At 45.7% G+C, this 25,613-nt stretch overlaps 1 protein-coding gene across 7 annotated transcripts; it reads left to right on the top strand.

The window, feature by feature from the left end:
- The first annotated feature begins 561 nt into the window (after positions 1–561).
- On the top strand, positions 562–25,422 carry ATP6V0A1 (ATPase H+ transporting V0 subunit a1). Of its 7 annotated transcripts, none has more exons than XM_071728389.1 (23): positions 562–685; positions 863–1,004; positions 1,102–1,180; positions 1,439–1,536; positions 2,030–2,158; positions 6,844–6,926; positions 7,638–7,764; positions 8,905–8,987; positions 9,584–9,677; positions 10,907–11,119; positions 11,782–11,932; positions 12,150–12,289; positions 12,521–12,681; positions 13,118–13,208; positions 14,022–14,140; positions 14,393–14,609; positions 15,007–15,114; positions 15,847–15,921; positions 18,295–18,402; positions 18,931–18,948; positions 20,378–20,495; positions 20,930–21,101; positions 24,418–25,422. In XM_071728389.1, exons 2-23 carry the CDS (start codon positions 888–890, stop codon positions 24,509–24,511), a joined length of 2,595 nt encoding a protein of 864 aa, XP_071584490.1. In that variant the 5' UTR covers positions 562–685; positions 863–887; the 3' UTR covers positions 24,512–25,422. The 7 variants fall into 7 exon arrangements, with proteins under 7 accessions (XP_071584490.1, XP_071584488.1, XP_071584493.1 ...); XM_071728387.1 differs by having other exon boundaries at positions 6,823–6,926; XM_071728392.1 differs by lacking the exon at positions 15,847–15,921.
- Positions 25,423–25,613: the final 191 nt, after the last annotated feature.

The following is a 25,613-nucleotide window of genomic DNA, read 5'->3' as shown; positions in this document are numbered from 1 at the left end:
CCCTGAGGCCTCACAGGTTGGGGCTGCACAGGCTGGGAAATAAAACCACAGCGGACGCACTGGGCTCCCCCAGAAACCCCCAGGCCCCCCTCGGACCCCCTCAGACCCCCATGGGCTCCCCCAGACCCTCCCAGGCTCCAGACAGCACCCCACGGAGCCATCACTGCAGCAGATGGGGGGCAGGAGGATCGCGGGGGATTCGCTGTCCCTGTGACGTCACACGCTTAAAAAAAAAGAGTTTTCTTTCCTGTGCCTTTTCTTCCTGGAAGAGCCTTTTTACGGAGGGTTTGGTTATTTCCAGGGCTGACTGACACTGTCTGACTGTCTGACTGTCTGACTGTCTGTCTGACTGACTGCCTGGCTGACTGGCTGACTGGCTGACTGACTGGCTGACTGGCTGACTGGCTGACTGGCTGACTTCGCGCCTCAGCCGCCACGCCCGCGACGTCACTGCTCGCATCACGGCGCTCCCGATGACGCCACAGGCGAAGAGGTGACGTCACTGTCCAGCCCCTCCCTCCTTCTTGTGCCGTCACTTCCGCTCCGCGCACGCCGGGCAGCGCCGTCGCTAGGAGACGTGCCTTGCGTGACAGCGCGTGCGCGCTGACGTCACTGACGGGAGCCGGGCCGGGTCTGGCGGCGGCGGCGGCGGCGTCGGAGGCTGCGGAGCGGCGGGAGCGGGCGGGTAACGCGGAGGGAGCGGGCGGGGGACGGGGCCTGGACCGGGGACCGCGACATCGGCAGCCGCAGGCGGGGCTGTTGAGGGCAGAGGCGGGGAGGGCCCAGCCACCCGGTTGTCCCCTGCTCCGGTCCCAACCTCGGCTTCGGGCCGGTGCCCCGCCCTCACGGTTCTTCTCCCCAGAGCCCGCGGCGGGACCGGCGTCGCCATGGGGGAGCTGTTCCGCAGCGAGGAGATGACCCTGGCCCAGTTGTTCCTCCAGTCTGAGGCCGCGTACTGCTGTGTCAGCGAGCTGGGCGAACTGGGGAAGGTCCAGTTCCGCGACGTGAGTACCGGGCCCCGGGAGCCTCTGCCGGTATCCCGCCTCCGGGGATGCTCCGGGCCGTGCCGGGGGTGTCCTGAGGAAAGGTCTCTCCCTGCAGCTGAACCCGGACGTGAACGTTTTCCAGCGCAAGTTCGTCAATGAGGTGCGGAGGTGCGAGGAGATGGACCGAAAGCTGAGTACGTGTCTCGGGGTTTTGTGCGGCCCCAACTCTGCAGCTTTGCCAGAAAAACCCCCACACCTTGAGCCTGCAGAGTGCTGACCCCACCGGTGCAGGTGCCTCGTGCTGGGTGTCTTCCTGCCCAAAGATCCCTTTAACCAAACAAGAGGGGTTTGGAATAGGAGGGGAAGGAATTCTCAGCTGCTAATTGGGGTGGGGGTGGTTCTGGTGACAGTCTGACACCGGGTCAGTTAACATTAACCAATGCTCTTTCCAGGGTTTGTTGAGAAAGAGATTAAAAAAGCAAATATCCCCATCATGGACACTGGAGAAAACCCAGAGGTGCCTTTTCCACGTGACATGATTGACTTGGAGGTAATGATGTGTGTGAAGATTCCAGTAGGATTTGACTCTAGATGGAAACAGCAGAAATGAGCTCCCCTGGTAGATACCCCTGGAGTGCAGTGGCAGAGGTGCCACTGTCCCCAGCTGTCACTTGTCACCTCTAACTCTACCAAGAGTTTGATTTGATTCCCAGACATTGTTTTGCTTCTGCATTGATCCAAATGCAGGCAGCAGTGGAAGCACTCAAAAGGAATTTCACCCATTTTAAATGAGCCAAAAAAAATTGCTGGAATGGTGGGGGTCAGCATTCACATTTATGAGGGGGTTTAATGATTTGAAGAGCAGCATGAAAACCCAGTTGATAAGAGACTGGCAGAGTCTGGAAAAATTTGATGTTGCCTGAGGAGAGCCCCAGCTGAGGGTCTGTGAGCCAATTTGTGTCACTGCAGGTCGTGTGGGGTTGAGCTCTCCTCCTCTCTTGTTTTGACACCCTCAACTGTTCCCTTCTTTTACTGTCTTACAGGCAAACTTTGAGAAAATTGAAAATGAACTTAAAGAAATCAACACAAACCAGGAGGCTCTGAAAAGAAACTTCTTGGAGCTGACAGAATTAAAATTTATACTGCGTAAAACTCAGCAGTTTTTTGATGAGGTCAGAATACCGGGGCGGGTTGACACTCTGGGGAGCTGGTTCTTCTCCCACAAATTACCACCATTTTTATTCTCAAATATATTTTTATTTGCCAATTCAGACAGCAGGGTCATTTTTATGATTTGTTTAAGAAAGCTTCTCGAGTTATTTTCCATTTTTCATGCACTTCACAAAGCTACCCATGATCTACCTCTTATGATGTTGGTTTGGTTTTGGTTTTTTTTTTTAGTTAAGCAATGGTTTGTCTAAAAATTGTGTAAAGTAATTAAGATGATAGTAGGTTTTGAAGCACATCAACAGACCATGGTCTGCCATGAGCACTTTCTTGAGTGGGGGAGTGTCTGTGGTGCCTGTGCTGATAAAACAGACACACAGAGGGACTGAAATGAAGCCCAAAACCTCTTCAGCCTCTGAAATGTTACATGAAGGTTTCTTGTTAGGGTCTGAATATAAAGTCTACTGAAGTTAAGAGATTTTAATCTATTTATTTGAGCCTTTGATCAAACCCTGAGGATTTCAGCACTAAGTTCTGGGGCAAGGCTGCCACTGAAAATATTCAGCATTTTGTTAAATACCAGAAGCTGGCAGCTGGCCTGAGAAGAGCTTCTCTGATGTCATTCATGATGCAGACATAAACCCTGCATGGGAGAGGACATCATCCTTTGTTGTGAAGCTGAAATATCTCACAGCCTATGGTGTTGTCTCAAATAGCCCCTGTTTGGTTTTCAGAACAGCTGAGGATATGTTTTTACTGAGTACATGTCCTGTTTTCCCCTAATCCAAGGATTTGATCAAAGACTTCTCAACAGATGTGGCTTCTGCCCTTGCCAAGGGCTGTGATCAGGTCGAGCTGGGCTCCTGCAGGCTTCAGGCTGTTTATCCAACCTTTTGGGGTTTTTTTGGGTTTTGGCAGAGACTGCTGCCTGCTCAGGCATTAAGGTTGTTCCTGTGCCAGCACAAGTCTTAAGTCAGTGCTGGTGTGATCAGTCGTGGGGTTGGGTTCAGTACAAAGGTCTCATCTTCAAGTGTTGAATGTTCATGTGCACGGATCTCAAACAGCACTGACCAGAAAATCTGTCACTGAGGTGCCACTGCCTGCCCTGACAATATTGAGTAAAAACAAGTACAGCCAGTGCTGTGTGCTTCCTTGTTCATCACTGTCCTCTGGTGAGAGCTGCCTACTGCTTGTCTTCAAATCAAGTCTGTTCACACGAAATTTAAAGATCAAAATCAGTTTTCTACTGGAGCAGTCTGTGTCAGATCACCCACAGGAGGGAACTCATGCCAGACTTCAACCAGCTGGCCACAGAAAGTTTAGATAGGTTCCTGCCCTTGTTTGATAACTTTTCTGTGTCCCAAACACAACCAATAAAATGTGCTGCTCCATGTGAAGGGAAGCTGAACAGCTCCTGTGTGAGGTTCAGTGAAAAAAATGAAAATGTGTTACAAATTTCAAACTCTCTCAGTTCACACTGCAAAGAGCAAATGTCTGCACCCAGGAGATGGGGCCAGGACCCCTGAGCCTCCCTCAGCCTCATTGTCCCAAAGCAGTGAACACCTCCCTTCATGCTGTTGTTTGCACAGTGCCTTCAACACTTGATGACTTCAATAACTTGTAATTAAGATTGTGTTATTCACAGTAATGAGTTGCACAAGGAATGGCTCACTACCCATGGGACTTCCTGCTGGCATTTGCTGCGTGGGGTGGGGGGAGGACAGGCAGCCCTTTCCACTTGTTCTTCTTGTGGCCATTGCAGTCAAGGAGCCATTTCTTGTTCCAACACACCATGTTGATGATTATGCTCCTTTTCTCAGTCTTCTTGTCTTTGCTTATGAAGAGCAGTAAGAGCTGGAGACATTTCTCTGAAAGTTTTGCCTAGAGTGTGAGCGTAAAAGAAGACTGGAAAAGTAATGGTTAATGGCATGCAGTCCCCTGTCTTTCTTTCCTCTAACTCTTCTTGCCATCTGCTTTTTTCTGTTTGTTTTGCATCTGTCATTCCTGTCTGGGGACTGGGTTAATAAGATAGATGGGGAAATGGATCCTTTTTAGTTCTTGTGATGTGATTTTTGATTTTCTTGTGATCTGGAAGGGGCTTGAATTGTATGGCTTGGTGTGCATCAGCCCAGAGCTGTTACAGAGCAGGGCTGTAATCCAGAGGAGGGAAAACAAACCTTTAAGCAGGGCTTGAGATGAAAGGTGGTGACCTGGGTGAACAACAAGCAATTTTGATATGTTTAATCTGTATTCTAATTACTGATTTGCAAATGCTTGAGTTTTTCCAACCCTGACCAACCAAAGTACTTCACAGTAACTGATATTCCACTCACTGCTGGTGAAAACTCTGATTCAGAGTAAATTTCCTAGAGTCTTGATTTTCTACTCAGTAGCAGGAGAGCTCTTTCATTTCCACATAGTCTCTTTTTTTTTTTTTTAATTTTTGTTAAATCCTGTAACACTGCTTTAGTTGTCCTTCCAGAATGAGGGCTGGTGTTGCTATGCTGTTTCCTTTCTAGAAGTGGTGTAATCATCAAATCCAAGTAATTGAGAGATTAATTTAAAGAACACAGGGTTTTATTATGCAGATCATCCTTGTGTAAGAAACTTTTTGTTTAGTAAAACTGGTCTAATCCAAATTTATTCTAAGCTGATTTATTTTATAATTTCAACCCCTGTGCAGGACTTTTGTTTGGTTTGTACAATGTCCTGAACAAAGGAAGCAGAGCCCAAAAGGGCCAGAGGTGATACCAAACATTTTTAAGAATTACTCAGTGATGTGGATCCAAAGTTGTCACCTGTGCAATCCTTTTTTTGTGTGGGTGTGTTTCATATGCAAAAAATGTGCTGTTCCTCACAAAAATTATCAGTGTTTTGGTTACTGATAAATACAATACAAGCCTCTTAAAATTGTAACTTCTTATTGTTTGTCAACATCCTGAAATCTAGATATCAAATAATCACTGGTATGTTTGGTCTGTGTGGTTTGGGGTACCAAACTTTCTTATTTTGGTTGAGCTCTTTATGAAACAAAACTTTCATTCCTTTTTTGATGTTGCAAAAGTTGCCTTAAAGTCAAAAGGACCAGAAATTCCTCACCTTGGCTTTCCAGACCAAATTGAGGGCTCCCTCACTTTTGTAACATCTCTCAGCAAGTGTGTGCAGGCAATTGAGCTGCACTTGCTGTCTGCCTTGCAAAAAACTTTTCTTGCTTGTGGTAAATCTTTTTTTTTTTTTTTTTTTAATGACATGCAAGTGAAATGTTGCAGTTTTTCACTACAATTATGGTGCAACTACTGCACAAATAAAGAAGCTGTGGCTGAGTCACTAACTTCAGACTTTTGCAAGGCTGTGCTCTGTGTGCACTCTGTGTGTTCTGTGTTCCAGGGTCCAACTCTACCTTCTTTGAGAAGGTTCCCTGGGTAGCTCTGTGGGGCAGAACTCCTGCCTGTCACAGGGGGTAGAGTTTGGCCCTCAGCTTGTGCAGACAATCTGTGATTTTTGTCATTCCATTATATAAGCTGCAGAGGTAGAAGTCATTGTGACCCAAGATTGAAGAAAGTACGAAGACAAACCACAAGAGGATGTGGTTTGAACATCCTTCCTGACTGGAATTGCTGACGCTTACAAGCTATATTCCCAAGAATTTTAGCCTGAAAAGCAGTTGCAGTGAAGGGCAGTGTAAATCTGTGTCCTTTTTTTAAGACCTGGCTAGTGAAAAAGCAAGCAACATTGTCAGCAATGCATCTTGTGTGTCTGACAATAATAAACCTAGTGAATCAGAATGAATACCTTGAATAATTAATATTTTAATGAGAAAATGTGGTTTTAAGCTCTAAGTATTGTGTGTGGAGGAAGAACTTTGTAAAGCCAGTAAAGAAATCATCGTCCAGTACTTACAAGTTTTGTTGCTGGTTCTGGCCCAGTGTCCACACCAACATCACCCTCTGGTCACCCAGTTCCCAAGTGAGGGAGGTGTTGCCTGTGCTCTGGAGCACAGCAGGATAATAAATAAAGCAGGATATGTGGGTTTGGGATAGCTGCTTCTAGGGTGGTGATCCTGAGAACCTGTGAGCTGCCCTGAGGCCAGTGGAAGTGTCTGTGGAAGAGTTCCCTGGGCATTGTTCTTCCTCTGAGTCTCCTGGGCTGCTCCATGTGCAGCTTCCCAGGCACATCCTGGAAATGACTTCTGCTCCTTTAACACACAGGAGAGGCACAAGTCATGCAGGAGGGAGCTGGTGTCTGCCTTCACCTGTTTCTCCATGTAAGATCTAAGGAAAGAGGAGAGTAAGGTGTGTCACTCTGGTTTGTGCCATTGAGAACTGGTTCTTGGGAACATCACTTGTAATTAAAACTGGATAAATTTTGTTGAATTCTGCCTTTCTTCAGACTTATATATCCCATAGCCCCTTTGTTCTGTTGCAACAATCTTCAGGCCTTTCTTGTTTGGAAGCTTTGCTGAGCCATTCCACTTTTCCTCTTGTTTTCCTCCTTCTTCGTGTGATTCTTGCTGTCTTCTCTGTCATCTAATTCCTCTTTCAGCTGTCCATTTCTTTTTCTTTTCTTTTTCCTGTTTCTTTTTTTGTCTCCCCAAACTATCTTCCTGGTTCCTCGTTCCCTGCATGCCACTAACTAGTTTCATTAGATATTAATTGATTTGTGAATTCAGGCTGAATTGCATCATCAGCAGATGGCGGATCCAGACCTGTTGGAGGAATCCTCTTCACTCCTGGAACCAAGTGAGATGGGAAGAGGAGCCCCGCTGCGACTCGGGTAATGGCAGTTTGTGTTTCCTTCTCTCCTGTGTTGGTTTTAAGTTCCTCCTGTGGCATCTGCAATGATTTGAGTGCTGAAGCTGAAGGCTGACCTTGGTCTCTGCTTTCCTCCTGTGCACATCAACTTCCCAGTTCATGTTTGGCCTTTGCTCGTTTCTCGCTGCCCGAAAGTGCTTTACGTTTGTTCTGGTTGCTTTTCCAGGCATAGTGAACTCTCAGAGCTTTGTTGAAAAATCACCATATTTCTGTATCCTCTTCATTAGCTGCTTCCAGGCTGTCCTTGTCCATGTGTCACTCCTTATCTGGATGCAGGGTCTGAACCAGTGAGGTTCTGAGGCGCCTGCCTGGAGCGCAGTCAGTGGTAGCAGTGACTGCTGTCATCCTTGCCCTGTAACACACCAGGAACCTACTGAAATGAAGACCAGCAGGCATAGAAACTGCATGTCTAAATGCACTTCTTTCTGCTTTAATCAGGGATTTTTTTATTTTTCATAGATAATCTCATTCTGTTGGAAGCCTCAGCTTCTGCAGTGCAGCTGCTTTTGCTGTGCCGCTCTCTGTGTTTCCTGGGAGCCTTTTGCCTAAAGAACTTATTTCAGAGTTACATTTCTGTAGCTTTCAACCACTCCAGCTGCCATGGGGGGGTTTTGGGTGTTAGGCTCTGTGTTCCTTCAGGTGCAGAACTCACTTTTCTGCTGCCCCTTTCCAGGTTTGTGGCCGGTGTGATCAACCGGGAGCGAATCCCCACCTTTGAGCGGATGCTGTGGAGGGTGTGCCGAGGGAACGTGTTCCTGCGCCAGGCAGAAATTGAGAACCCCCTGGAGGATCCTGTCACGGTAAAAGGAACTGTTTTGAGCAGCAAAAGAAGCCTCAGATGTGTAAAAGGACTTTTGTGTAGACCCTCAGTGAGGTCTGTGCAGTCAAACGTTTCTGTCGCGTCCCTTTGCAGAACGGACTGGCAGCCCCCGAGGCTTTGGTGACAAATGTTTGCCTCTTTTCATAAAACAAAAGCAGCAGGATGGATGGTGCATGCTGTGGGAAGCAGGGGAAAACAACTCAGAATTTGGACTGCAGCAGGGCAGAGGTGCTTCCCTGGCACAAACTGTGTTTCCTGCATGCAGTTCTGAATCAGTAATAATCCTCTTCTGGACATTAGCAGTGTAGCATCTGTAGCATATTCACTCTGAACTTGGATTTTTCTGTTTTCTTCATATGCTAACCAGCAATTTAAATTTGTCTTCTTTCCTCAAATCGAGGGACAATGCCCAAACTTAGGGAATTCTTTAAACCAGTGAAAAGTGAGGCTGTATATGGGCTGCACTGGAGCAAAGGCAGAAGAGTTGAGACTCAGTAGCTGCTCCTGTGTTTCTCGTGTGGGGCTGACTTGTCCTCTTCTCCCACCAACTGCTGGTAGTTGGCCTGTTAAATTATCTGCCTGCTAGGAGAGACTTTGTTCTTATTGTGCAACACTTCCTTAAATTGAGGTTACACCTAATGTAATTATTCGTGAAACATTACGTTAAAATTTCCTAAGTAAGGTAGAACAATAACTTGTCAACAAATGCAGGAAAGGGGACCTGGTCACCAACATGAAAACAGCTGTACAAAGAATGTGCTCTTGGCCTCTCTGGGGATTCAGAGTTGCTAAGCTCCTGCTTCATTTTGTTTTCATTCACTCCTTAGGTTTTTTTCTTAATTCAGTAGGTGAGCTGAGTGCACTGAGTCCTGATAAATACTTCATTGTGCCTCTGTTCTTTTGGAGCTCTTCTCAGGTTTTCCCATTTATTGGGTGACTTATAATAGATAGTAGATAATCAAGAAAGTTCTGCTTCAGTAAACACAAGTACAGTAGCTCACTGTGCAGATATGAGCTCTGTATGGACAGAGCCAGATGAAGAGGAAGTAGGGCTCTGCTGTAATTTGCTAATTTCTGTCTATAACTGAGCTATTACAGTCTGCTCTTTATTCTCTTCTAGGGGGATTATGTGCACAAGTCAGTGTTTATCATATTCTTCCAAGGTGACCAGCTGAAGAACAGAGTCAAGAAGATCTGTGAAGGGTATGAATGTCTTGCACTTGGACAGTTCCCAGATCTGTGAAACCCACTGACATCAGCTAATGTCACAGTGACTGCAGGTGTACAGATTTTGACAGCAAATAAAATGTATCTGAAGTAGCTGAAAGATATTGTGCAGTCAAACTAGCCACACCCCAAGACTGTAATGCTCAAAGTAGATGACTACTGTGCTAAAGAATGCCTAAAAACAAGGGAGTTCAAGTGCTGACCTCTGAGGAGGTCCCAGTGCAGTGTCAGGGGGATATCCCCACAGGGGAGACCAAGGGCAGCTGCCTCCAGCAGCAGTTGCATTGGCATGAGAGCAGCACCCTGGGCTGGGTTGCTCATCAACTTTGTGACAGTGCCTTTGAGTCATGGTCAGTGCAGGGAACAGAGGATTTTCTCCCACTTCCATTTTCTTAAGCATTCACCATCTATTTTGGCCTAAAGACGGCTGCATTTGATTTCAAGACTGACACTCTGCTTGGCAGTCTTTGCTGATCAGAAACTTAAGGCAGCTCTTGCTGCACTTCTGTGCTCAGTGAACAGGTTTGTGTCTGTTCCATCCCTGTCACTGAGGTGGCTCCCATGTCTTTCAGGTTCCGTGCCTCCCTCTACCCATGCCCAGAGACACCCCAGGAACGGAAGGAAATGGCTTCTGGTGTCAATACCAGAATTGATGATCTTCAGATGGTAACATAACTGGAGTCAATGCTCTTTTTTCTTTAATAACGTCGTTGAAAACACCTTTGGATCCTCTCAAAACAGGAGAGTTTTTAGCCCTATTAGATGGCCACATTTTCAACTCCTGTTAGGTTGAGACCTGCAGCTCAACAGTGCAAGAAAGTGATTTGGAGACTGCTCTGTTGTTTTCTCTGTCAGGGTTTAGGATGGTGGGGTGGTCTGATCCTTCTGGAGGGCCAAGCAGTTAAAAATATATACATTTAAGTACAGCATCTAGAGAGAAGTGCATGGCAGAGAGCAGAGAGGAGTGTGCATGTGTAAGGAGAGACCGTGTTTTCCAACTCTGAGAGCATGCTTGTATTTATCTGCAAGAACTATCTTCCTATCTTTGATATTTGTGCTGTCCTGAAAAGCTTCTGCTTTACAGCTAATCTCTTTTGCAGCACCCTGAGTGTTGGTAAAAAGTAATCAGCACACTGATCTGCTGAGTTCCAGCTCAAACAGTTGGTGCTTGCTTCAAGGAAGAAAGGCAGTATGTTACAATGCAGAAAAACCTGGGATGTAAGACAAAAAATAAGAACAAGTTCAGAAACTGAAAGGAAAAACAGTTGAATTTGGACTAGGAGTTGTGTAGTGCAGCTCTTTAGGAATTCTAAAGTAGACAAGAAATAAGAAGCAATTTAACTGGTAGGACTCAAAGCTGCATGTGCCCTGTGTCCTCACTTTCCCTTGAGTCTAAGACTTTCCAGTCTGGAAGTCGACTTGGCATGACTTAGATATGTTCCACTTGGAAAACACCCTCAGTAGAAAACACTTTCTCCTTTTCCCTTCATTTAAAAAAATCTTTTATTGTAGTCTTTGTGTGTTTTCTTAAGGCAGTGTACTCCACTCTGGTAGAACTCTGCTCTTTTAACCTGGGTGGAGGAAAAAATGTTCTCTGTGAGCTCTGAGCAGTTCATTGTTTGAAATATCCACTGACCTTGGAGCTGGAGGAGGAAAGTAGTCAAAAAGTGTCCCTGGAAAGAAGCCTGAAAACCTTTTAGCAGAACTAATTCATATTGAGAGTAAAGCAGGTCCTGCAGGCATGTGGCAGTCTCGTGTGTGGGATGGGGGAAAGGGCTCATAGGGTTCATCCATCCATCCATCCTCTGGTGGGTCAGATTTCACTGTGCACTTCTGTACACTTTGAGTTTCAGTCAGTAATTTCTCCTCCCCTTTATCCTGCTCCCCCATGAAAGGTGCTGAACCAAACAGAGGATCATCGCCAGAGGGTGTTGCAGGCAGCTGCTAAAAACATCCGGGTCTGGTTCATCAAAGTGAGGAAGATGAAGGCCATCTACCACACCCTGAACCTCTGCAACATCGATGTGACACAGAAGTGCTTGATTGCTGAAGTCTGGTGTCCTGTTGCTGACCTCGATTCCATCCAGTTTGCTCTCAGGAGAGGCACTGTGAGTGAGCAGCTCTGGGCAGGACGGATTCCTGGGTTTTTCCAAACTGCCAGACCCTGAAAACCATCCATCCCATCAGGCTGTCCTCAGGGAGGACAGCTTATTTAGCGTGAAGGAATCATGGCCTATAGATAAACTTTGTAACAAATACATTATGCAAAGTTTTAAGCTCAGGAAAAGGCTGTGTTGGCATTTTCCCGTGTATGAGTTCTTTGGAACATTCAGTGAACCTGGCTGTGCTTTGTGGTCCTGCTATTTGGGAATATCATGGAATTCACCCAGAGGAGCTCTTCAGGACATTGTCAGGCTCTCACCCTCTGCTCAGACAGAGTTGGGTGTCTCAAAGTCCTTTCAGTCAGTGTTTTAAAAAAACCAAACAAACTCTTGCATGAGTTTTCTCGTCTGGCCTCGTCAGACAGTGCCCATCCTCACTACAAGTGCTTCTCCTGCTACACAAAGCAGAGGGCAGTGGAAACTTGGCAGCCTTTCTCAGCTGCTCAAGTATATTTCTCATTGTGCAGACACACTACAAAAAATGCAAGCTTGTTGTTTTACAAATGCTAATGAGGACATGGTGTTGTGCTCTGTCCTCCAGTGCTCTCAGGGTGGGTTTTCTAATCATCTTTTTTTTTTTTTTTTTCCCTCCTTTGTTTTTTTAACAGGAGCACAGCGGATCCACTGTTCCATCTATTTTAAACAGGATGCAAACCAACCAGACCCCACCAACATACAACAAAACTAACAAGTTTACTTGTGGCTTTCAAAACATTGTTGATGCTTATGGCATTGGAACATACAGGGAAATAAATCCAGGTAAATTCATACTTGTAAAAGTCCCAAGGCATTTGTCTCAATTTTTTCATCATGTTGTTTGTATTGTCTGCCCTTTCTGGAAATTTCTAATGGACTCCTTAACACCTTTTAGAAGCAGAGGAGGAGCTTGGGAATTATACTGTTAATTTGCATAAATTGTGGTGAATCTGGGCTTACTCAAAGACAGGGTACCACAGTGTCATCTTGTCTCTTGCAGCACCATATACCATCATTACCTTCCCATTTCTGTTTGCTGTGATGTTTGGAGATTTTGGCCATGGGATCCTGATGACTCTGATTGCTGTCTGGATGGTGCTCAGGGAAAGTCGTATTCTGTCCCAGAAGAGTGACAATGAGGTAAAGGGGCAGATCATGATGGGCTTTGAATGCAAAACAAAGAGTTGCAGTTGGGTTGCTCACATCCTTCCCTTTCTGCTCTTGCACCCTTAATTCCTGCCCTGGGGAAATAGAAACTTGGGTTTTTCACTCCGCATTGCTGATATTTTGTGTTTATGAGAGACTTCCCTTGTTCTCATGGGCTGTATTTGTTCCTTTTTGTGTTTGTTTGTTGTTTGTTTTTAATACCAGATGTTCAACATGGTTTTTAGTGGTCGATACATCATTCTGCTGATGGGAATCTTCTCCACATACACAGGCCTCATCTACAACGACTGCTTCTCCAAATCTCTCAATCTCTTTGGTTCATCCTGGAGTGTCCGTCCCATGTTCTCACCACGAGGCAACTGGACGTGAGTGAATATTTGGTGACTAAATAAAGAGTGACAGGGACAGGCCAAAGAGTGACAGGGACAGGCAGGGGATTTGTCTTTTTCCCCATTGTCCTCCCAGCTCAGGAAAACAAAAACTTCCTAGCTCAGGCTCAAGTAGAAACTAAGAGAGGTGTACATGTGATATCTATCAAGTTTCAAGTAAAGATGCAGTTTAGCACCTTTCTCCTCAGAGAAGATTTCTGTCCCCTGCTGCTTTATTCCTTGTGACACCAAGCAACAAGTCAAGGTTCAGGTTTAGTTTCCATATGGAAAATCTCCAGGACCACTCGGGAACCTTAAGAGTTCTCTTGGTTTGAGATGTTCCTTGCTCTCTCAAGGGGGGAATGTTGTTTTTACAGAAAGAGGACAGTGTTGCTTGTGTTAATGTGTCTATAATCTACTTATACCCAAACAGAGATGCCGTGGTTGAGACTACTCCTCTGCTGCAGCTGAACCCTGCTATTGCAGGGGTGTTTGGGGGACCCTACCCCTTTGGCATTGACCCGGTGAGAGCTTTTCCTTCCTCTGCTGTCCTTTAAGAACACCCCCTGTGTCAAGAAAAGTCCCTGTCTAGTTTACTCTGAAAGATTTCCATACACCAGCCAGTCCCTTAGCAAACTTTTTTAGCAATGTTGGAAGTATTCCTGAAAAATGAAATTAATTCTGTTCCAACTGAGGCACTAGAGTCAGGATAGAGAGACTTGATTTCAGGGCCATTTAAGGCTTCTTCCTCACCCTCTCTGACCTGCAGTGTTTTTATCAAATCTGGTTAGATTTGCAAAACACTTTATGAAGTTATCTTTTTACCTTGGGTAAAGTTGGTTTGTTTTTTTTTTTTTTTCAGTCAGTCTTGGAAATGGAAGTTTCCAAGTAACTGGGTCATTTTGTAACTCCCTGCACCAATAACACTGCTCCTAATGTTGGTTGGAATATCTGACACATTAAAGAGGAAGTGCAAAAAATCAGAACTCTGTGTAATTGTTCATTCAAGTGGATAATAGTTTTTTTTGTTCTGTCAAGGATACAGCCCCCTTTTTCCTACAGTTTTTGCCTACTATAAAAACAAGCAAAGCTTGATTCCTTCTCTGGTGGTTTGCTGTAAGACAATGTTCCCAGCAGAAAAGCTTGTCTGCTCATTTCCCCAAAAGATGCCCTTGTGACCAATGATATTTAAAAAAAAAAACAAACCAAAATCAGCTACTTTTGCAGCCTCATACTTCCTGGGTGGTTAATACTGTTTAGCTTGAGGGTGACCATTATCATTCTCCTCTCTTTCCCTTGTGCTTGTTACCTCACTGACTGGGTGTTGTTTTTTACAGATCTGGAACATAGCCACCAATAAACTGGCCTTCCTGAACTCGTTTAAGATGAAAATGTCTGTGATTCTTGGTATTATCCACATGCTCTTTGGTGTCACATTGAGTCTGCTCAACCACATGTAAGCACTTTGCTCTTTCTCATGGCTGGGAGGATCCTCTTTGGGTGTAAAGTCTGAGATGCAGGAGGTAGTTGGGTAGAGGGAGCAGTGCAGTTGTTCTGTGCATGTCAAACCATTGCTGTCTCTATGCCCCAGGCTCTTGGTGAAATGCTGAGTCCCTGCAGTTTGGTTCCAGAGATGCTGTTCATGTTCTCATTAAAAGTTTCTGCTCTACACATATAATGTTGAATTCTTTTTCTTTTTTTCCTCTAGCTATTTTAAGAAGCCACTGAACATATACCTTGGATTTATTCCAGAAATGATTTTCATGTCATCACTGTTTGGATACCTTGTTATTCTCATTTTCTACAAGTGGACAGCCTATGATGCTCACACATCCAAGGAGGCACCAAGCCTTTTAATACACTTTATCAACATGTTTCTGTTCTCCTATAGTGATACCAGCAATAAGATGCTTTATAAAGGGCAGGTGGGTGCTTTTGTTTAAGACAGAAGATACTCTGTGGTCTTAGAGTCTTTCATTGACCTTAAAATAATTGTGAAATCCAATGTGAAACTATTTTCTCTAAGTTTACCTAAGACACTAAACATTGTTTCAGCCCAGCACTACCAGACATCTGCCAAACTGTCATTCCCTGCAGAATCTTTCAGATTTTTCCTTCATCTAAACTACCATCAGCATTAAATGCTGCACACAGTCAGTTGGAGCACCTGGTGCAGAGCACCTTGTGCTGCAGGAAGAGAGATGGGGAAGTGTCCACGTACCCTGGGAGCTGAGTGGTTGGTGCTGTGTGAGCCCTGCTGCTTGGCTCTGTGTGTGAGAGCTGGGCTGCCACTGCATCATCTGAGACTTGTTTCTTTTACAGGCAGGGTTCCAGTGCTTCCTCGTGGTGGTGGCATTGCTGTGTGTGCCATGGATGCTGGTAGCCAAACCCCTGGTTCTACGCCATCAGTATTTGAGGAGAAAGCACTTGGTGGGTGGCTACTTCTTCTATTTTCATTATGAAAACTAATTACTGTTGGAGAGCTCTGTTCTCTGTCCTGATCTTGGATAGGTCTACTCTGTATTGTGACCCATAAAACACTTTTTGTATATTCCTAGGCATAAAGGCAGGTGGGTTTTACTGGAGACAGAGTCTTGCCTGCTTGCTTCTCAGATCTCAGCATCAAACCTGCTTTTAAAAACCCTGTATATTGGTAATGATAAAAACAATGTGTCTGGCTTGGGCTTTATCAGCTGGTTTAGGAACACTGTCTTAGCTGGTTGCTGGATGCACTTCTGTGCTTTCTCTTGGCTGACTAAAAGCAGAGATGTGTGGTTAATTGGGTAGCAGACTTACCAGCCATCTTTGTTAAAGCAGTTTGAATGGTAAAAACAGTTAAAAGGAAAAAAAAAATAGACCTATGCAGTCAGTTTGTGCAAGGTTGTCTCCCGGGGTGCTCTCTAGGTTTCCAGCTGCACTGTAAAGTGTCTTTATATAAAATGCAGGAACCTGGCACATGTTGCACCGAGATGATTTGAAAATTCTCCCTGCATGTCTGGCAGACAGCTTTTAGGATGTAAAGTGAGTCGAAGATCAGTTCAGTTAAAGACATTCCCTCTCCCTTCTCTGACCATCTTTCATCCTCCCATGTCCCCTCCATTCGTCTCCCTTTCTCTTTTTGTTTTCTTCCTCCTCCCTTTCTCTTCTTCCATTCACTATCAGGAAGGGCAGCCCGTGGAGGCCCAGGTCAGCACAGTCCCGAACGAGCAGGCACTAGAGGCAGCAGCGCCTGCAACAGTGAGTGGCTTTATAAAAATCACCTGATGGATTTAAAGATGGGGAGCTGGCTTTCTATCTAATTATCAAGAGAGCGTGGAATGTATCTCTGAGTTTCCTAAGGGAACGACAACTGCACCTTTAGGGTGAAAAAGGCTTTTCTCTTGGAAAGAGCAAAGTTCAGCAAAACCCGATACATTCTGGAAGAACTACCAGGCTGAAGGATAATAGTTTTGTGTGCCCAGACTGCAGAGACACTTCTTTGCAGAGTGCTGCTGAAATCAAAGCCTGCAGAGCAGCACGAGAATACATTTCTACCACATCTCCCCAGGTTAAGTTCCCCTTTTTTCCTTTTCTTGTGTATTTGTTTAAGACAGATGAGGCTTCTTCTCAGTGAAGCGTTTCTGTTTGCATTATGTGTTCCCAAACACCATTATTTATGTGACAACTTCCCAACAACTTCATGTTGGTCATGAGTGGACCTTTGACACCTGTGCCCGTGGTGACACTTAGACTGGAAACTGTTATAAAAGGGTTGTGCACAACTAAGCCTCTCAGTAGTGATTTTTTAATTATTATTATTTGTGTCTAAACCTGTAGACAGCCCTTTACTGCTAAGGCTTTCCCAGCAGAGCAGAGGTTGCAGCAGCTCCCAGAACTTTGTCCCTTCCTCAGTACTCTGCATTTCAAGTTGGTTTTAGCTGTGAATGCTGCCTGACAAGGAAGCTTAAATCCCACAGGCCACGTGAAGCACTTTGTGCTCTTCCCTTGTCAAAGGCATTCTGAGGCACCTCTTAGCTGTTGGCCAGTGTTTCTATCATGGCATTTTCAGTAGCCTCATGGAAATGTCAGAAGTTGGAATGGATCTTTTGTGCATAATCCTTTCAGTGTGTTAAGTGCATCTCAGTACCAGAAGCTGTGAGGGAAGGTCTTTGTGTGAGGTGTGGTTAGAACTACAAAGTAAATCCTTAGAGCTCTTGTAGCCCTGTTTAGATTGGATAGGTCACAGAGCATGGATACAAGTTGAGTGTGGGGGAAAACCTGCCAAAGTGCAAATTCAAACAGGCTAGAAATGCATGAATAGAGTACTGGTACCAGTCATCAGGAACTTGCAATGTTTCAAAGATGCTGAAAATACTAATGAAAGCATTGTCTCACAATTGGTTTTTTTTTTTTTTCGCTTTTGATTTCTATTTTTAGACCATAAAGCCTGTCTAATTTTTAGAAAACAGACAAAACCTTTACTTCACATCAGGCACTTTGGGGAGATCTGTAGTTCAGCACAGAATAAAAGCAGGGTTCTAAGCACAGCTTAGAAGAAGATGGAGCAGCCATTCCACTGGAACCATCTGCTGGGAGGGCAGATGGGTCACAGGACCTTGAGCCTCTGTGGTTTGCATCATCACCCCAGAACTTCTGCAGTCTTACTGCTTCAAGTTCCCATTCCACATCACAGATGACCCAGCACAGTGGTAAAGCTGAGGGCAAGGCTTTGCTTTCCATCCCTGGCATTTCACTTTGCCTCTCCAGGTGAGTCAGACTCGCAAGCCTGAACTCACAGTCCACCAGATCAGTCATGAGCATTTTCTGCCTGTAGTGATGCACAGGAAATGCCTTCATTGTCCAATATGCATTTATGACACAGGAAAAGCTGTGCTGGAGAGCACTGCCAGGTGGTCAGCAGGTTTGTTCACCCTTCCTTGGTGGTAGGAGGGTATGGAGGAGGAAGCCTGCCAGAAATCATATGGTACCTGTGCAGTGATGACAAGGGAGAGGAGCACCTGCCTGTCAAAGGTTCATCTCCATTTGCAGATTATTCTTTTTTGTTTGGAGTTATGGCTGAGGGTCAGGCGTGGAGTGTCAGAAGTAGCGTCTGTAGCAGGGACTGTTTGCAGAAAGCAGGTTTTATGAGCAAGGGGGAGTGTGATTCCCCACGGGTGCTCTTGGTGCACGCAGGGCTGGTGGGAGCAAATGTCTGCACAAGCCTGTCCTGCTTTGAGTTGCTGCCATGTGAAGTGTTTTGGTCACAACAGCAGCATGTTTCAGTGCTTCCTCCAACAGCTGCAGGGCAAAACCTTGGTCTGTTGCATGTCAGTGCCAGCAAATGTCCACTTGATAGGTGTGCCTTTTATTTTACTGGGGTTGCAATTACTTTGTAGGACTGTATCAATTATTCATTCAGACAGGCTTTTTTTCCCAGCCCTAGCAGGAATCAGCATCTTTCCTTTCCAAGCTGGGAAATAGAATTGTCCAGTTGGCTTAACCTGGGCCTTAATACTTAATATTTTGTTTTCTTCTGTGAGCTGCTGCTGCACGTGGAGTCGTAGGAAACACGGCGCTCCTGCAGGAAACCACAAACAACACTTTGCTTTTTCTTTTTTCTGCCTGTGTTAGGGAACACACAACTTTGGTGGGATCCGGGTGGGCAATGGACCAACTGAGGAGGATGCTGAGATCATCCAGCATGACCAACTGTCCACCCATTCCGAGGAGGGGGAGGAGGTAAGGAGCTGCCACCCTTGCTCTCAGGGCCGTGCACTCCGTGGCAGAGGTTGTGAGCATTTTGCCTGTGTCCTGATCTCTGAGCTGTTTAAATCACCACATTTTCAGTGAAGTGTTATCTCTGGGTCACTTCCAGGACTCCAGCAGAAACTGTATAATTTGCACACAAAGGGAAATGTGGGCCTGTCCCTATTAAAGAGGGGGGGTGACACACTGGGGGTGCAGTCAGACAGGGTCCAGGGGCTGCATTCCTGCAGCACTGAAATTTTGCTTTTATATTAATTTTGATTGTTGGGTGTAATATTAATTGCTTTGCCTTACCTCTAGTAGGGAAGATAAAGGAGTCAATCTCACATAGTTGGGAGTATTCTGATGCCTCTGAACAGTTCTGCAGGGGTATCTTATCTCCATAGTGCATGTGACATGTTCCTGCTTTGCTGTGTCATGTTTAGGAGGGAATTATTGAATGTGTTCATGATTAATGTTGTGATCAAGGTGCTGCACTAAATGTAAACTTATGTTTTCAAGCCTACAGAGGATGAGGTGGTAAGACTACAGCCAGCTTTGCCTTCATGTGTACCTGGGCCATTTCCCATTGGTGTAAAACACACACTGAGTTAAACATGTTATGTCACAACATCCTATTTTGCAGAAGATCCCATTATTTACACATTACAGGCCATTTTTAATTCTTCATACATACTTGCCCATTAACAGGCCTTTAATTACTTCATCTCTACAGCTCGTTTGTCTTACCCCCTGTCTGCAGATCTTAGTTTACCTGGAAACCTAGAATTCTGCAACTGAAAAGCTTTTGCTTTTAAACTTCTGAAGAAGTCTTGTTTGCCTTACGTTGTGTCTTTGGTAATTCTGCACTGCAACAAACTGTTTAGAGATCGGGATTTTTTTTTTTCCTTTTTTTCCCCCAAACTATCTGAAATTTTCAGGATAGCACTGATTGTTGGCAGTCAGCAGTGTGCCCCAGCAATCCTGCTGATTCCACCACTCCCCAGCATAGTGCTAACTCCAGCAGTTGCACAGGGCTGCAAATTGTCATTGTGTAAATATTTATCACGTTCCATTTACTGCACGCTGACTTGCCACGTGTGGGGAGGTGGTGGTGCCCACTGCAGCAGGATTTGGGAAAGAACTTTGCAGTCCATATTCTGTGGTGAAAGAATGAGGCTTTGACAGCTAGTTTAACTTAATTGTTGGAAATATTTATTGCCCTGGATTATACTAGGGGAGAAATCAGGCTATAAATAGCTCGCTGTGCGTGCTCAGAACATTAGTCACTTGATGTATTTAAAACATGATGTTCTCCTAACTTAAATATGAGCACTTTCTGAAGCATGGATTAATAGGGACTGCTTTCCCAAGCTGCAAAATAAGAAACTGCCCTACATGGCAGGCTTCCTTCTGAGTTCTTCTAAGTTCTTCTGTTATTATTTCAAAAAATTACCAAGACACAGAGACTATGCAGTAAGTGGTGAGCAGATGGGACTTTTTCAAGATTGCTTTGTGCATTATTTTTGCTTTCAAAAGGGCAAGGTTGCATCTTGCAAAATGTTCTTGTTGGTCCTGTAGCAAAGGCTTGTAGGCAGTATTGACCTGGAATACTGTCTCCTTTTCCACAGAGGTACATACAGTTTACCAGTGAGTTCATATGGGTACTGTGTTGTTGCTGAGCAGTCTTTTCCTGGCAGAGCCCATGGCTTTCAGACAACAGAATGTGAAAACAGAAATATCCAAGCTGCAGCAGTGAGCTCCCCTTCTGCAAAACCGAGCAAGACCAGAAAATTCTTTTTTTTTCATTGCTACGACTGACTTCTGAACCAGGAGAAGACAGTATCAGTGTCTTAACTCCAAACACAATGTCTGTGCTCATAGCAGCAGGTCGTGTGCTCCTTATCCCCACCAGGCAGCCCCTGCCTGGCCAGGCTGTAGCTCCTCACTCTCTCTGCTCTCTCTGCAGTTTGACTTTGCTGACACCGTGGTGTACCAGGCTATCCACACCATCGAGTACTGCCTGGGCTGCATTTCCAACACTGCCTCCTACTTGAGGCTCTGGGCTCTCAGCTTAGCCCATGCACGTGAGTGTTCCTTATGGGATGGAGGATGGGATCCGAGGGTCAGCTCAACCTGGGCAGGCAGCAGGGGAGAGGCAGGAATGCCAGGAGCTCACCATTAGGCATTGCTGGAGGACAGAGCTGTGTGTGCCTTAGCTGGGACTCTTTAAGCCTAAACACCAGTGTCCACCTGCACAGCACTCTGCTGAAAGCTGTCAGGGTTTAGGAGGGAGGGATGGAGTTGAAAGCACTGCACAAAGAGCTGCTGAGCAAGGACTCTGCCCTGAGGCAATGTCCTGATGTGCTTGGCTGCACGAGCTCTGTCCCTCTGAAGTTTCCCACCTCATTGCAGTGGGAGTTTACTTGACCTCAGTTTTTGCTTTCTAAATACACTTCACAGCCTTCCCTGCTTGCTGAGTGTCCTGCCATCAGCTCTCTCCTCCCCTTTCTCCTGGCAGAGCTCTCGGAGGTGCTCTGGACCATGGTGATCCACATTGGCCTCAGCGTGAGGAGTCTGGGTGGAGCCTTTGTCCTCTTCTTTGTCTTCGCTGCTTTTGCTACCCTGACAGTAGCAATTCTCCTGATCATGGAGGGGCTCTCTGCTTTCCTCCATGCCCTTCGTTTGCACTGGTGAGTTACTGTAGAAACTTCAAATCTCTTCACAGCAAGAAAACTGGTGTCACCTGGACTATGGAGAAATCAAATCTTCCAGAAAATTGTACTGATTCTTACAGAGGAAAGCTGAGGGATCAAAGGAGAATAATGGGGTTTGCTCACCTAGGGTTCTTCTCAGCCTAAAGTGGAGTAGGGTATATCTGTACCTCTCCTCTGGAGTGGTTGCTGCCATCTCTTAAGGAAATTACTTTCCTGGTAGGTCAGAGGAAGAAAGTGAAGTTCCTTGAGGAGGAAAAGATTGTGAGCACTTTGTAAAAGTAGTTCTGTATGTGAAAAAGGAATCCAGTATCTTTAAAAGCAAAAAAAAAGGAAAAACGAAAAAAAAAAAAGAAAATCAGCCTTTTTGCCCTTTTCCCCTGCTTCTGGGGAAGGAAAACTTTGTCCTTTTGCTCTGTTGACAGCTTGGGGGGTGCAAGCTGGAGTGTCCCAAATGCCTGGGTCTGTGTAGCACAAAGTGGAGCTGCCCCCAGGGTGGGGAGGTGAAGCCATCTTGTGCCCAGGGGGAGTGCTGTGGAAAATGGCTGCTGGATGGTGCTGCTGCTGTTTTTCCTGGCATCCAGCCTAGAAATCTTCATGCCAGTCACTTGAGAACTTCTTGCTGCCTGGCTGGTGTTTCCTCATCCCACTGTCACTGTTCCCCCCATTGCATCAGTGGGAGAGAGGGAGCCCTGCAGACCCTGCCAGCAGCCTGGGCAGTGCTCTGGCTTCCTGCGTGGGGTTTCTGACCCACAGTTCCTTGTGGATTAGTGGATTTCCAAAGCCTTGCTCCTCTGAATGTCAGTGTTGTGTGGAATATTTCAGAACAATAGTACATAAGCAGATCTGAACAGCTTTTCTTCTTGGCAGGCTCTGTGTTTGTTTGTGTTTGGGTTTTTTTTTTCCCCAAGGGGATGGGCTAATATAAGAAAGTTTGTCTGGAGACTCCTGTCCTGTGTTAATAACCACAAACTGCACTTGGAGATTCCACTCACAGAGAACCTGGAACAAACATGAACTGGAGAATACAGCTCAGCCAAGTGGTGGCTTTTCACATGCCAGGCTGTCTCCCAAGGGTGATGAAAAATTGTCTGGAAATGTGTCAAGGGAAAATGTGTGTCTCTGAAGTGGCAGAGACACCCCAGCTGAGCAGCAGCACATGGAGCACCAGTGCTGGAGAGCTGCACAACTGAAGCAGTCATATTTTCCCAGAAAATATGTCTCAAGAGTTGTAAAGCTCTAATATACCTTCTCCCAGAGAAAATCTGTTTGAATTTAGTGCCCGAAAAGCAAGTTTAAGGCAATATTTCAGACTAGAAGTAATCTGAAATTATTTTGGGTTTGTGGGATTTGTGTTATCAGTGCGGAGAGGAAGGCACCTGCAGCTGTTCAAAAGAACATGCTGTGAACATTCCTTTTTGCTCTGAATGCAAAATCAGGATGTTTCCACTGGTAGGTGTTCCCTTTTTAGGAGGCAGGGGTGGAGGGGTGTCAAATACAGCTGTCCTGGGAGGAGCAGATGGGATTTTCTGGCTGTGGGAGAAGAGTCGCCTATCAGGAATTCTGAAGGTGTGGGTGGTTCAGCCTTCCTGGAAAGGAGGAGGAAAAAAAGCACAGATTGTTCCATGTGCTCTGCCTATCAGTCCCAAATGAAGATTTATTTTGTGCTTTTTCAGAACATGTGCATTCTTTCATCAGGTTGGGCTTTTCTGGGGCATTCTGGGATGGGGGGAGCACCGAGTGCTGCCAGGTTTGGAGGTGTGGGTGTCAGAGGCCTGAGCAGTGCTCCACGTTGTGCTGTTAATTGCTTTTACTGATCTTAGGATCACTTTTAGGCTTGATTTAGAATTGGAAGCTGTTCTTATGTCCAGGCACAGAGGGGAATGCTCTGTGCTGAGAGTGTGGGCAGCTGGAGCTGCACCCACTGCCATCCAGGCATGGGAGTGGTGAGCCCCCCACCTGCTTGCCAGAATTTTATTTTATTTTATAAAGGTCATGAGCCAGAGCTTGCCTTCAGTGCAGCAATACATTTGGCTAAATAAACTTTTTCACTAGTTCCCTAGCCTTACAACAGCCTCTCCTGGAGCTGCAGGCATCCAGTTGTGGCCAGTTGCAAGTGTGTCCAAAAGGAGCTTCCAGATGTCAGGGCCAGCTGGAACAGTCAATCATCAGGGTTAAAATTTCATTTACAGCGGGTTCTGTGAGTCAGATACCAAACCCTCTGCCTCTTATTTCCCTTTGCTTACAGAATAGTTACTGAGTCATATGGAGATTATCAGGGTTCCTGAAAAACTGGAGCATGTTGGCAATGAGCCCTTCCTCCCACACGGAAAATCCTGCTCATCCTAGGGATTCCTCTGCAGGGAAGTCTGTATCTGCATGAACAGGCAGCAGAATACAGGAGCAAAAAGCTGTTTTTCTGAATGTTTCCCTTCTAAACTCTGCTGGGAAATCACTTTTTGCCAGCTGCAATACCAGCAGCTCTGGAGTTTGCTGTGATTCCTAATTTGGGGAAAAAAAAAAAATCGAGTCTGTCTTTTTATGCTCCATAAAAATACTTCTGAATTGTGTTAAATTGCTCTACAGTTTGCTGTCACTCGATTCCTACAGTGACTTTGGCTTTTCAGTGGATCATGAAATGGAAAGTGTTTCTCAAGGGGCTCGTGAACACTGCTTGTTTTTACTGTGAATCATGGGATTATTTTTTTTCTTCCCCTATTTGGCAGTTGCTGAGCACTGGGCAGTTCTCTAGAATAATTCTTTTTATAAATTGAGTTCATTAGGGGAAGCAGGCAAACAAGAGTCAGTTAATGTTCAGCAGGCACATCTCTAACTCAGCAGCAGTCGTGTGGGGGTAAACTAAATATGCTGAAATAAATGTACAGAAGTAGCTGATGGAGGAAGTCTGAGCACAGCATCATGTGAGTGAGGTTTGTTCTCACTAAAATGAGAGCTTTAGTAACGTGATCTTACAGGAAATGCTCAGTGCTCCTAGGTGAGCTCTGGCTGATACCACAGTTGGGGACTGCACCTTACATTTTATTGCCCTTTTACTGCTTTTGAGGTGGGATCAGAGTAGCTGGTCAATTCTCTGCTGTGCGACAGAAAAATCAAACAAAAATGTGAAGTTTGTATCAAAAGAAAGACTACACTGTAATACCACTGTTTCTTCTTTAAAGCTTTTTTTTTTTTTTTTTTATAGTCAGTCATCATGCTTTTAATGGAATTCTTGCTGATTACTAACTTGTATCTGAGAGCTGCCTTTTTAACCAGCAACCACTCTTCCCTCTTGCAGGATTGAGTTCCAGAACAAGTTCTACACTGGCACTGGATTCAAGTTTCTCCCTTTCTCCTTTGATACGATCCGTGAGGGGAGGTTTGATGAATAAGAGGTCCCCTCTTGAGCAGTCCTAAGCTCTGTTTAAGCTGTGTTTAGCCCTCTCCCCCTGTGTGAGTTGCATGTAATCCTCCCATATTGAAAATAACTTATTGCAGCCCCCTCGAGTGTTACAGTGGCATTTCCAAGTCAAGAGCTTTGACGCTCTCAGCTAATGAGTGACACTGGATCAAAAAACCTTTTTGTCCCCTAAGTTTACCCCTGAAGATACCAAGTGCATGGGGTGTCTGAGTGTGGTGTGTAATCGTGTCTTTCCTGCACTGTGAATTCCCTGGCAGGCTCATCAGGGCAGGATGAGGAATGCAGCAGTGGCTGAGCGGGCACAGCACACGGAGAAAATGTGTGACAGCAGCACCAGCAGCAGTGGCGTGGGCTGCCACGTGTGCTGAGGACTCTGGTGAGACCCAGAGACTGGATCTGCAGCCCCATGGCAGCAGAGTTTCAGTTGTGTTTCCCCATGTGGCTGTTGCTTTTTCTTCTGTGCAAGATGTGAGTGGGTTGTTGCACTCCTCAGCTCCGTGTGGCTGTAGAAGCAGCGGTGTGTGTGTGTGTGTTAGTGCTGTGTGGGTGTTAGTTGTGTAGCTGTTGTCACAGTGGATCTGAAGTTTTTGTGTATTAATGAAACAGAACGAAAATGAGAACCATTGTAACCCAGATTTGAAATGCTGCCCCGTGCAGGGATAATTAAAATCACATGAGAAAGTGTTGTGTGCATGGCATGGGGATCCTTGTGCTCTGTGTGGGTCCTCTGCGTGTGCAAGCACTCGTGGCTGTGGGTTTACATTGGGCACAGCAGGAGACAGAATCAGAACCTGTCTGCAGCAGGGCAGTGACCCCCGTCCTGCTGCCCGGGTGAAGGGCATTGCTGACAGTCTCTGTATAAATTAAAGGAATTGCAAAACAGGCGGCGTGGCCTTTGCTTTCTCTCCCCGCGTTCTCCAAGGGGTCTCCCCGACTGTCCCCTGAAATCTGCCTGGGGAGAGCTGGGACCTTCAGCCTTCCTGCCCCGGGATCTGTCACCTCTGTGGCCAGCACGGTTTGTAAAACGAGCCCGGCGTGGCCCTGCCCGGGCTGAAATGTCCCTGTGCTTATCA

The sequence above is a fragment of the Heliangelus exortis genome, chromosome 29, assembly GCF_036169615.1.
Source record: "Heliangelus exortis chromosome 29, bHelExo1.hap1, whole genome shotgun sequence".
Taxonomy (NCBI): domain Eukaryota; kingdom Metazoa; phylum Chordata; class Aves; order Apodiformes; family Trochilidae; genus Heliangelus; species Heliangelus exortis.
Note: the sequence above shows the minus strand (reverse complement) of the source record. Positions and strands in the feature narration are given on the sequence as shown.

What these genes read in the sequence shown, in the direction of transcription:
- ATP6V0A1 (XM_071728387.1), top strand. Translation starts at nt 888, where the DNA reads ATGGGGGAGCTGTTCCGCAGCGAGGAGATGACCCTGGCCCAGTTGTTC. An exon ending in GTCAAGAAGATCTGTGAAGG is followed by an intron (nt 8,988 to 9,583) that starts GTATGAATGTCT and finishes CATGTCTTTCAG; the next exon opens with GTTCCGTGCCTCCCTCTACC. An exon ending in ATTTGAGGAGAAAGCACTTG is followed by an intron (nt 15,115 to 15,846) that starts GTGGGTGGCTAC and finishes ATTCACTATCAG; the next exon opens with GAAGGGCAGCCCGTGGAGGC.